The following is a 13,362-nucleotide window of genomic DNA, read 5'->3' as shown; positions in this document are numbered from 1 at the left end:
TAACAGCAATGTAAATATCTAATAGGATTATTAATAGGATTCCTTTCAAATCTAGGTCTTCAGTACTCGTAACCAATACATTCTTCTTTGTCAGATGTGTCTGTTTAAAAAATAATCTGGATAGATACATCAAGTACTGAGTCAGATGATCTTTATCACGGTTCTATGGAGTTTGTGGGTATCTCCACCTCAGGACAGCGCCATCGGCACTGGTGCTCACGATATAATTGCTGTTGGGACAGATCCTCACATTTGTGATGCTTCCGCTGTGTCCGATGCCAACATGCGTCACTTCACCATCGGTGTAGAGCCAGAGCTTCAATAGTTTATCATCTCCACCTAAAAGACGTATATGTTTAATTGTCAGCTAATTCTAGCCACAAACACATTAATCTGCACTGAAGAACATGAATAGTCAAAACAACAGCAACAATGACAAAACATCAGATTCACACTTCAACTCAAACTATAAAACATTTTATTGTTTCAAAGTATGATAGGAAGGATCACTATGCAAATGTTTAAATGATATTTTCTATTTCATTGTATTGGTACTGTCCGATCCATCATATAACAAAATGTGAAATAAGAGGTATATACCAGTCACGAAGTATTTTCCATCCTCAGAAATGTCTATGCCATTTATAGCCCCAGACAAGGAGGCGTCAAGTTCTCTGATCGCAGAACCGTCATACACCTCCCAGTAGCCAATCTGTTGAACAGTTAAAGTTTGCATATAAGATCTAGATGTTAGTCGGTGGTATAAATACATGACGATTGTATTTTTGTGCATCTGATCTCTCTCTTATCATTCGTTACTTCAATCTTCAAATATACCAGATTTATTTCTCCCAAACACCCAATCGTCACAAAAGCAGTGCTGTACCTTCCTGTCGGTGCCACTGGTGATGATCTGGTATTCTTCAGGGTGGTAGCACACAACACTAAAAATAGTGTTAGCCAAGACCATTTGATTCCTTACAAACCTCCTGAATGAGCAATGAGAAGTACCCAACACAAATCAATCCCAGTATGTTTTTCACATCAAACCAGCAGTTTATATAAACGTGGCTGGTTTTAACTTGAACACAAGCTTGTGTTGAGATGAATAGCAGTGTCTATCTGTAGAAATATCACCAGTCTATAATCTGATACTCAGTAAACTTACACCAGGTCCCAGATGATGCAGGCTCCATCCGAGCTGGCCGTGACACACTCTTTATCATTACTCTTTATCTTAATGCAGTTGACAGCAGCTTTGTGCTCCTTCATGGTCTCAATGAGTTGGTATGAGTTCTGGAATAACTCCCAAAGTCTCACCTTCAGTACAGAAAAGGAAACGCTCCGTAAAGAAAGTATTGCATTTATACCAGCTGAACTTATGAAGGTTACGGTCCTGTGTGCCTATTGGTCAAGCTGTGCTTTATCCACACATATACTATAGTTATACCTTTAGACCTTTAGTAGACCTTTCACAGTGGTTCTATTTGTATATTAATATCATTGAGCTAGCCAATCCTTATTTTTACTGCACAACAAACTTCCTGTTTAATAAATAAATCAACAAAGCAAAGACTTCTAGGCAATAATATTAATGGGATATGAATGATGGTCTCTGTACCTGTCCTTCTCCTCCTCCACTGACAATCCTCCTGCAGTCATTGGTTGCTGCTATGGCAGTCACGCCCATACTGTGGGCATTATGAATGATCAACCTCAGCTTCCCACTCTCTGGAAAGAAGACTCGGATCTTCCCATCATTCCAAGCTGAAAAAATGAAAGAAATAATGAATAGTTTCTCATCTGCAATAGAAGCAAGACAGAAGCGATAAAACATGTGAACCGGTTACCATGTACAAAAAGTGAACCAACTTCAACAAACGTCTGTGAATAAATGAAGCTGACATTTCATGTGAAATTCCACATAAGCACTGAAATGGCAAAAAAATATTATGAACTTACTTTTTCTGAATTGGGCTAAGGTGAGGAGTCCGTTTTAAATACTCAATTTGATCAATAATTTTTTTTTAACTCAAATAAAATGATGGATTGCAGCTTTAACATATCGACACAGAAAGGAAACCACTGCTATCCGAACATTTCGGCACGAGCTGATAAACCCGTTAACCTGTGTGATACTAACCGCTGAAGATGCTCCTGCCATCCTTCATGAGGCCAAGAGCATTGCAAGTCACGTTGGGCACCACAATCCGCAGAAGCTCCTTGGAGGACTCAGTATGCCAGACACGGATATCATTCTGTGAACATGTGGCAAAAAGCTCGGAAGTCCCACTGTTGAGAATTTGATAGAGATGATAATAAATATATTTTCCAAGTCTAGCTAATGCAAAGGACATGTCTCCCTCTAGTGGCTAAACAGAGGACGACACAAAACTTTCAATTCATGTATTTATTACTCACAAGGGAAAGGCCACATCCTTCACAGCACTGTTATGATTTGTGGCAATAAGCTCTGGTTTAAAATCAGTGTAGCCCAAAGTGTAGATCTGTGCTATATCTGTTGCGATAAAAATCTGTTGTCCCTCTCCACGCAGGGCTACTGATGTCACAGATCCTTCTAACTGAACACTCCTGTCATAAATGAAGAGTTATTCAGTTAGTGCTAGTGGAATGAGACAAGAGTGCAGAATATATTTAAAAAAGGAAAAATACGAAAGGAGAGGGTTTTTAACTGACTTAATAGTTTTGAAATTCCCTCCAGAGCACATAGTTAACATGCCTTCTCCAGATCCAACTAAAATATCACCGGTCTTCAGGACTTTAAGATTGTTCACTCCCTGAAATAACAAGACAAACTGCTTTGTGAAAAAACTTCCTCTCAGAGTCACCCTGAAACGCTCAAGAGCAGGGCCGGGCCAGCCACTGTTGGTGCTCTAGACAAGTTTTTAGAATGCGCCACTACTATAGTATTATAATAAATAAACAAAAATATCAGAAAATTTACTTAAAAAAAAGAATCATATTTATTTTAATATTACATGAATTGTGATTAACATAAATATGAAGTAAATAAATAACAACTTAACATATTTGTAATAAAATTATTTCTAATTACATAGTCCAAAAAAAAGATTGTTGGGGGTTGTTTGTGTTTCTTAATCAATATAGTTTGTTGTAACATATTTCTGTGTGTTTCTTGTTAAAACACAACTTAAGTGTAATATTGACATAAATAGGCGTCTCTTTGACATAACGTATTACATATTTTTTGGAACAACCCGAATCATTTTCATTCAATAACTGAAACTACACAGTGGATTGAGTTCCCAGCATGCATTGCCCTTTAAATTTAAATTGCCCCGCAAAATTAAATGTTATTTTATGTGTATTTTTTGCAGGATGAAAGGTAAGGAATCTTGTTAGTGTTTACAGTTCTGTTATGTTTAAATTCTTAAGATTTTATGTTGTCTGTGATTAAGAGGGGTTACCATAGTGACGAAGGGTAAAGGTTTTACTTAGGTTATGGACGTGCAAATTTTTTGCAATAATCGCCCAGAAACACTGGGTTATAGTGCATGCTAAATCTGCATACAGTAAACTATCTGGTGCTTCCTGCTAACATCATACATTACATCTTGCTTACATCACTGAAGTATTCAATTTTATAGGCTCAACACAAATTAGGTACATTCAGCTGAAACTAAACTATAAAATTGATGAACTTAGATTGGATGAATTGTGTGGACAAGAAAATCTTAAATCCGAATAAATCAATTCAATTGTGTGACAATGGGTGTCATTATAGAATTAAGTTAATACAACTACAATGTTTTTTGAGTGTACTCGTTGTTTGAAAATAACACTGAAAATAAAATAAAACTTTGTCAATAATACTGTAGTTGAAAGATAGAGCTCATAAAACGAATATTTGATTATTGTTATTATTTTTATTTAGATACAGGTCAATGAGGACATTTTTTTACCATTCGTAAAGCTCTGCACAAATACTGTAGAGAAACAAATTAAAGATAATTGTATTTTTTTCGAGTTTCTTAAATAAATGGCATGGCCTAGACACTGTTCCAGTAAACACTTTTTGCAGTTCACTTAGTAGAAAGCAGTCAAAAACAGCACACAGTGTCAGTGTTACCAGTAAAATGGTTCGAAATAATCAAGCTGCTCTGAGTGGGATTCGAACTTAAAACAGACAATGAGTTCTGAATAGGAAGCAGGCACTTTAACCACAAGGCCACAATCTTAAACAGGTTGTTGGGCATTTCTTGAGGTTTACAATTAAAGTTTACCTTTACAGACCACTAGTCTCCTTTACAAATGCATAAATAATGCGTTTAGATTAACAACCATAATCGCTTCATAATGGAAGAAGCTGTTCATATGTCGCATTTCTGTGCTCTCGTCTCGTCTTTGCCCTATAGGCAACTGCCTGTCGCCTATGGCACTGGCCGGCCCTGCTCAAGAGAAACTATAAAGTTTGATCTCCTTTTTTATTTAAAAAGATGTTAATAATAACTAAAATAAAATGTTGACTCATGATATGAAGACAACAACAATACACTATAGTGAGGTAATTTATAGCAATATCTTAAAATGTATAGTTGAATATTCACCTTGCTGAATTTTTGTTTAACAGGACCACAGCTGTTCAGCAATCTAGTCTTCAGGTTTACTTTCAGAATATCTCCACTAGTTGTTCCACAATAGAAATAACAATCATCTTTAGCAATCTGCAAAGCAAGAAAAGCATATGTTTAGTGACATTCTACATCCATATAAAAATGAAAATGTTGTATTAGAAGATAAGAAAGAGACGACCAAAACCAGCAAAGCCTCCCACCTCAATACATGTCACAATTCTCTTAAGCTGTCCTGTTTGACATTCATTGGCTCTGATCTTTCTGTTGGCCAAATCAAGCTCCCATACACGCAGAGTTCCACTTTAACACAATGACAGCACACCGATTCAGTTTTTCATTAAATAAAATGCAAACACACATTTGTCTATCTATACACATAAACAACTGATTTCTCAATGCCAGATATATTAAAGAATCAATTAAATTCAATATAAGGATATTCCTATATTGAAAATAGGGAGGATCATAATGAGACTTACTTTCCCGCAGAGATAAAGACTTCATCACTCAGGTTGGTGTACTCTATGGTGAGACAGTGACCAGCACTTTGTGCTGAAGCAGGACTGCCACAGATTGCCTCCTTAGTCTCGATGTTCCACACCACAATACTACAACCATAAAGTAAACATGCTCCATTTCAAGAAAGAACCATATATATTCCCCTTTAGTTCATTTTCATCCATTAAACGGTATATTGTCAAGGGTGAATACTGACATGGTACATTAATATTGCATGCATGTATTCAAGTCGTACATTTTTGTGCATTTTTGGAAATGATCCAGTCCATCACCTCAGGATCAATGATCTGAGAAACATTTTTACCTGGCATCATCCTGCCCGCCCAGAGACACCAGGTACTTTTCGTTTGGTGAAAAGCTGAGATCTTCAACTTTAGCTTTGTGACGCACCAGACGGGCATAAATCTCTTGCTTCTCATAGTCCCAGATAATAACATCAGCCTGAGGACAGAATAAAGCACTTCCGTTTCACAAATGCTTTAAGTAGGGTGTGAGTAAAGAGACCACTGACTTTCAGTATAAAATTAAACATGTCTACAATGTTATTTAGTTCAAGTATAAATATAGGACCAGTCATTCACCAACTCACCTTAAAGCCCATAAAAGTGACCTGTCCAGATGCAATATAGCGTCCACTTCTGGACACAGCGATGCAAGAGACATTGTTGGTGTGGCCATGGAAGAAAGCTTGCTTTCCACTCTTCAGACTTTTAATAATAACAGTGGAGCCCAGAGGGTAAATAAGATGCTCTCTGTCAGGGTGAACTTTGAGACCAGAAAACACGTGTCCTGTGAACAACACATACTCTCTGGTTACATTTGTGCAGATTTAAGAATCACGTTAACCAATTTAGTTACTAACATTAGTCTCAATTCGAGGGGTGCGTCCTCCAGAGGTCGCATTTGTGGACCGCATACATAGAAGTGGTCTCATTTCAGTCAAACATTATAAAAAATAACATCTATTCATCTTAAGGCGTAATCATTATAGTTTCTTTATTACCTTGGAATGTATGGTAAAATGTTGCTTTCCAAAAATAAAACCTTGAATAATAATCCTCGATGACGTATGTGCTCGACAAATGCGTGACTATAGTGACGTCCACGCGTGATCATAGGCGCGCGGTAAAATACAAGAATATGAGTATGGTCTTGTTTTACATTTATTTTACCCTTGACATTTAGAGTTGTTTGCTGCTTTTACTCATTCAAACGCTTTATCTTCTCGTTTATAAAGCCTATATCTAAAGCGTTCATGCATTCACAGGGGTGTGAGTGACCGCATGACCCTTCGGAATTCACATTGTGCATACACTGAACGCGCATACAGCTATACAATATGATAAAGTTCACATAACTTACCGTTGAAACCAATAACTGCCTCCAACTCCAGCTTTGGGACCTCTTGCGTGTCTTCTTCGGCCATTGTGGTAATTCTGTTTGGAGTCAAATGTGTCGTACGGGCTGCTGGTTATCGAAACCCAAACACTTGTATCCAGGCAACAGTTGCTTGTTTACTTTCGTTGCTTAGCAGGGGTGATGAGTTCATATCAGCGAATCGATTCATTTGATTCATCTTATGAAGAACTGGCTCATTTTATAAATCCAAATCATTGTATCGACTACAAAGGGACAAAGTTCCTGTATTTTCCATGCTTAATTGTTTATATGAAATAAAGTTTATTCAACATTTACCTCTACTAATGGCGGGAATACACTACAAATCCCCCCTCTGAAAAACTGGGGAATTTCCATAAATCCGTTTTTCAACAGGAAGTTGCATTATTTGGATCATTTGAAGGCCATCGGAAGAGCATAGGTAGCATAAGTTCTCTCATTTTCTTTTTTTACATATGTGATGATATTGTAATTCTTTCTTGCCATTGCAGTTTTTCTGATGATCCATGTTTTCAATGTTAAACAGTAGGGGGAACTGTTACATAGTTTTACAGATATGAGTTGCTTCAGCTCTGGAGGAACACTCGTTCCATTTCTGTCGGTCTCTCGACGTTGTGTCGAGAACGACAGATGGGGTTGACCCTTGAGAACCAATCAACTCGACCGCTATAGAAAAGGCCAATGAAATTTGGCGAATTAAATTTGCATGCCGGTCTCCGCCCCCGGATGTCCGGTATAAAAGGAAGCCGGGGCGTGCAGCATTCGTTTACCTTTTATTCTTCAGAGCTTTCGCTCATGACTACGAACAGAACAAATTCCATGAATTCTTCTTCTACATTGCCGGATCTACGATGTAGAGCAGCCTTCCCCTGAGCGTCTCGGCGGTTCCGGAGGTGTTAGAGATTTCTTCTAATGACGGATACGAGCTCCCCCCCAGGGGGGTCGAGCTCAGGAGTAAGCAGAAGTGATGTCAGCCATGCTAACCCGGGAATACGTGGTTCCTGAGGTCGGAGCGCGGTGCAAACTGCGCCCACCCCGGGTGCCATTTTTTTTCCCGGAGGTGCATGAGGAGCTGTGTAAAACTTGGAGCCCTCCACTCACGGTCCGCTCCAGTCAAACCAGCTCCCTCACTTCCCTCGATGGTGGGGCTGCCAAAAGCTACGTCGAGATCCCCCGGGTGGAACCTGGGGAAATCGGCCATGCCTACCGTCCAAGGTGTGTAGGACTTCGGCATCACTGGTGTCGAAGGCTTGCGCTGCCGCGGGCCAGGCTGCCTCCTCTCTCTACGCCATGGCCATCCTGCAGGTCTGGGAAGCATAACATTTTTGAATGTAGAACAACGTTATAAATTTGAATTGTTTTTTCACTGAAGACTTTAATCTGCATCAGTGTATAAAGTGCGAGATAAAAATCATAAAATTAAATTATTTAAGTTATGTGTTTATAAAACTATAATTGCTATTAATTATTTTATTAAATATATCAATACTTTAAATGTATGCACAATTGTATAATCTTTATTAGATTTTCAGAAAAATTACTTTTTCATTGTATCAGCTTTATTATCAACAGTTGCTGATGTAATCATATTAATTGAGACTCTTAATTCTAGAAACTACATTGGTCATGACTTTGGAAAGATTTGTGTAATGCTTTGCAGTACACTACACTATATGTCATGATTGTGAAGGTACAGAGATTGCAGAGAATTGCAGGAATAGAGTGCTTTATTGACAGTTCATCACTAGAATCCACAACAGGACACCGGTCTCAGCAACTAGAATCACGGGAGAGAGAAAACCACTTTGGGAGAATCCGACCAAAACACGCGATTCTGACCCTTGAAGGGAGAGCACACAACAGGGCGAAGCCTCGACCCGCTGGCTGATTCCTGCAGAGAGAGATGGCTGTTGATGGATAGATGAAAGAGAGGAGGGATATCTGGGACGCCAACGGTGACTAAAGGGAAACAAAACTTCAGAGCAAAAAGCAATGCACTTGAGACTACGAAGTGGGGAAAAAATACTATGGCACTATTAAATAGGAAAAATGCCAAACGAAAGGGGGAAGCAAAAAACTGTACAAACATAGGATATAAACAGGAACAAGACTAGGATTGGTCAAGAAACAACTGTGACAAACACACGGTATTACACACAGGTAACGTTCAACAATCTGAAAAAGGACTGTGTTGCATTTGCTCTGGAGTTAAAATACTTCACTATTAACATCGGTTACATCCGCAGTATCAGCTCCGGCCATGCCCGTGTACCAGCACCTCTTCAAACACTTCCCCTCACTCTCTCACCGGACTTTTAGTTATGGACTCCACTTCCTAGAACTCTGTGCACTCACTCACCATCATTGATTACAGTCACACCACATATGACCAGCACTCTCCCATTCATCATGGTTAGGTCTAGTTGTTTAAATGTTACCGAGATACTTACCTCTAACTCCCTTGGATGTATTTTGTTTTTTGTACCCGTGGATGTTCCTTGTTTACTGTTATTGTTGCTGTGTATGTTTACCTGTTCCTTATTCCTGTGAATGTTTCCTGTCTCAAGTTTGCTGTTGAACTTCCTTTGTTGCTTTATAAGGTGGATTTAGTTACATTGGTGTCCTTCGTGTTTGTGTCGTGTGTCTCGTTATAGAAGATCTGACCTAAAGGTATTATGATGTCTACCCCACCTCCACAACCGGATCCCCTAGCCAACTTGGTTCTACTTCTTCAACAGCAACTTCTTCATCAGTGCTATCCGACCACCACGACATGCGGTTAGTACGATCTGTTCCCCTACTACATGTCAAGAAAGCATTACAATATCATTTCTCCTCTTCTGTCTTTCTCAGCACAGGCCCTCATAGATCAGGCAGAGCTTTGCTGAGAGGTGTTAAAATGGAGCGACGTCTGGAAGAACCACTGTGGTATACCCCAATACTCTGCCCCTTTCGGAGACGTCTGAACTCTCGCTGAATTCCACTTTGGTCAAGATTATCAGTAAGAAGACTCCAGCTTCTTTATCTCCGGAATACTGGGCGTTCCAGTACATTTACTCCAGGCAATTGGCAGCCAAACTTCCTCCTCATCGGCCATGGGACTGCGCCATCGATGCCCAAAGGAAGCATCTATACCCTTTCCATCCCAGAACAGAGGGCCATTGATGAGTACATCTCACAGGCGTTGCCGCAGAATAACATACGACCATCTACCTCTCCTGCCGCTTCCAGATTTTTTTGTGGGCAAGAAGAAAGGAGGTTTGCGACCGTGCATTGATTACTGGACACTAAATTCCCATACCATGAAGTTAACTTACCCCCTTCCTCTGGTTCCTCTGGAACGCCTTCACAACGCCGCCATCTTCACTAAACTGGACTTACGGAACGCCTACAACCTCATATGAATCAGATCTGGAGATGAGTGGAAAGAAGCTTTCATCACCCCATCAGGGCATTATGAATACATCGTCATGCCCTTCGGACTTGTCAACGCTCCGGCAATATTCCAAAGTTTTATGAATGAGATCTTCATAAACTAGCTCAATAACGTCCTCATCATATACATCTACCACATAATAATTTATTCCAACAACCCTGCTGAACATTCTCTTCATGTCACCCAGGTTCTTCAACATCTCTGTCACCACAATCTGTTCCTCAAACTTAAGAAATGTGAATTCCACCAGTCCACAATCCACTTCCTTACCTATCTCACGAGTTACAACTCAGTCACCATGGACCAGAGGAATGTGGATGCCGTCAAGAATTGGCCCCAACCCGCATCAGTGAGTGAACTCCTGCGACTCCTAGGATTCGTAAACTTCAGCACCATTGCAGTACACCCTTACCTCCATGACCAGCACCTGGTCCAAATCTCTGTCTTAGAGCACCAAAGCCCTCCGAGCATTGGAAACCATCAGAGGAGCCTAGAGTACTGCACCCACTCTCTGCCTCCCTAACCCAGACCTCCCCTTCATAATCAAAGTAGACAAATCTATCTCGGGGGTGGGTGCAGTGCTCTCTCAGGAGGGGAGCCCACCACGCCTCCATCCATGTGCCTACTTCTCCCGCAAACTGTCCCCTGCGGAACAAAATTATGATATTTGTAACTGGGAACTGCTGGCCATTAAACTGGCCTTGGAGGAATGGTGGCATTGGCTGCAGGGAGCAAAAAACTTTCACAGTTATTAAGGATCACCGCAATCTGGAATACCTGAAAGAGGCAAGAAGATTGAACCATCGACAGGCCAGATGGGCGTTATTCTCAACCCACTTTAATTTCACGGTTACCTCACAAAGAGAAACCAAGAATATTAAAGCCGATGCCTTGTCATGTCTGTTTCCGACTCAGTCAGACTCTTCTCCCCCAGAGACCATTCTTCCTCAAACCGCCTTCCTCAATCCCATTCTATGGAAACTAGATCAGGAGATCAGTACCAACATTCCCCAAGCTCCGCCGTGAGGTACTGAGGGAAGAACCTTCGTTCCACCGGAGTTTCGTGTTTCCCTCATGGACTCAGCATACTCTATTCTTAGATTCCGGATGACGTCGTGTCAGACAGAGGGCCCCAACTCATCTCCCAGGTCTGGAAGGCTTTTTTCAAATATCTAGAAGTTACCGCCAGTCTCACCTCCGGCTTTCACCCCCAATCCAACGGCCAGCTGAGCGCAAGATCCAAGACATTGGGAGATACCTGAGGTCCTAATGCCACGACCAACAATACAGCTGGCACCGCTATCTGGCCTGGGCCGAGTATGCACATAACTTTCTCCCACAATCTTCCACCGGATTAACCCCTTTCCAGTGCAAACTCTGCTACCAACCCCCTTTTTTCCCTGGTAGGGAGACCCTTCCACAGTGCTAGCAGTGGACGAATGGTTTCGGGAATGCGAGAGGCTTTGGGACTCAGCCCATCACCACATCCAACAAGCCATCTGCCGTCAAAAGACTGACGGCAACACCCGCCACTCACCCACTCCCCAATACAACCCTGGACAGAAGGTCTGGCCAATCAGGAGATGGCAACTTTGGAGGGAATGTTAATTGTCTTTGTCTTTCACATGGTGTTTTGCATGTGGAAGCTGATTGGATGTTCACTATGAAAACTTCTAAGAGTTTGATAAAACCAATATGAAAGAGTTAACCAAAACACAACAAACATTAACATTAAAGGTTCTGTGTGTAAGTTTCAGAGGCCACTATTGGCGATGTAGGAAATTGCAACCTACAGCTCAGCTACCCCCCTCTCCCTCCCATTAGAGAAGCTACGGTTGCCGTCAAAGGACAAAAGGGTTCCGTAAATGATAGCGGCCATTATCGGTGGTGTTGATAATTGCAATCTACGTCTCACAGGCGAACAACAGACTGAAGTAACGGACACAGGACAGAGATGTCGTCGTCTGAGACAGCGGAGAGTAACCTCTGCAAGTCAAGTGACGACGCTTATTTCAAAGAAAAATAAATAAATAAAGGTTACTTAATTCATCATTTACTGTTTAACATTGTGTCAGTGAATTTTTTCGCTTATTATACAAAGCATTTTTTGTCACGGTAACTTGGTTCGTAATTTACAACCTATTCAAACCGCTTGCTAATGCTAAAGGCATGTAATCTAACCGCGAAAGTCTTAGCAGACGTTTTTCTTATCATCACACAGTCAATTAGAGGACTTATCACAGGTAGTAAGAGGGAGAGGAAGAGATTGGAGAGATAGGGGTGTTGGAGATGCAGGCAGGGCGGGGAGAAGCAGAGGACCTAACGTTACCCGGGAGGACTGCACAAGAGAGGATGTGAAAGCTAAGCAGTCTTATAATATAACTTAAACCCGATTTGTGCAAATTATGATTGTTAACATGATTTCTAACTTGACTTGCACACGGCCATGCAACAAGGACTTCTAGTACAATTACAAAGTGCTAAATATTTACAAGGAAAAACGCTACTTCTCTTGATGATCAGCTCATCTATTAGCTAAATCTATCAAACAAACAGTTCACTTATATAGCGGAAATTAGACAAACTTACCTCCATTTGGGAAAAGCCACACTGATCTTTATTCAGGTTTTATTTCGTTTTTTGTCTCGACTTCGCCTTGCTGCATTGTATTTTCTCTTTTTTGACGAAACAGATTGACGCTCTCTCTTGTGGTCCGCCATTAGCGCAAATTTCACTTCTAACCCCAACAAAATAACCATTTCTATTCCATTTTCTACCGCTTATCCGAACTACCTCGGGTCATGGGGAGCCTGTGCCTATCTCAGGAGTCATCGGGCATCAAGGCAGGATACACCCTGGATGGAGTGCCAACCCGTCGCAGGGCATACACACTCACTCATTCACGCACTCACGCACTCACGGACAATTTTTTCCAGAGATCCCATTCAACCTACCATGCATGTCTTTGGACCAGGGGAGGAAACCCCCGAGGCACGGGGAGAACATGCAAACACCACACACACAAGTCGGAAGCGGGAATCGAACACCCAACCCTGGAGGTGTGAGGCGAACGTGCTAACCACTAAGCCACCGTGCCCCCCCATAACCATTTCTATTTCCAATAAAAAACATGACGAGTGAATTTTGTTATTGTTCTTCCTCTTCTTTTGCTAATCCTTCTATGTAGTGACTAGTAAGTACAAATTTTAACTTCAGTCTGTGTTCTTCTCACCCAACTGTTAAGAATGTTACTGCTTTCAAATGCATAGAGACTGTGTCTGTCCCCCGAATAATACAACCAAATAATAATTTATTTAAAAGTCCTAGAAAAAATCTTATCATGATTAAACCAAAAGACAATATATTTAATGAGCAAAACCAACATCTAAAGTT

General features: G+C 40.9%; 2 protein-coding genes across 2 annotated transcripts in view; one reads left to right on the top strand and one right to left on the bottom strand.

Moving 5' to 3' along the window:
- Positions 1 to 13,362, top strand: part of LOC130413227 (meprin A subunit beta-like) — a 54,162-nt gene that overhangs the window by 26,448 nt on the left and 14,352 nt on the right. The window lies entirely within an intron of this gene.
- On the bottom strand, positions 130 to 6,652 carry cfap52 (cilia and flagella associated protein 52). The gene is made up of 14 exons (XM_056738289.1): positions 6,498 to 6,652; positions 5,725 to 5,924; positions 5,440 to 5,576; positions 5,096 to 5,224; positions 4,817 to 4,916; positions 4,590 to 4,706; positions 2,698 to 2,798; positions 2,422 to 2,592; positions 2,144 to 2,292; positions 1,622 to 1,767; positions 1,169 to 1,320; positions 887 to 989; positions 601 to 712; positions 130 to 339 (listed from the first exon to the last, which is right to left on the bottom strand). Exons 1-14 carry the CDS (start codon positions 6,559 to 6,561, stop codon positions 164 to 166), a joined length of 1,857 nt encoding a protein of 618 aa, XP_056594267.1. The 5' UTR covers positions 6,562 to 6,652; the 3' UTR covers positions 130 to 163.

Source organism: Triplophysa dalaica, chromosome 23 (genome assembly GCF_015846415.1).
Source record: "Triplophysa dalaica isolate WHDGS20190420 chromosome 23, ASM1584641v1, whole genome shotgun sequence".
NCBI lineage: Eukaryota > Metazoa > Chordata > Actinopteri > Cypriniformes > Nemacheilidae > Triplophysa > Triplophysa dalaica.
This window is presented reverse-complemented; position numbering and strand designations above follow the sequence as displayed.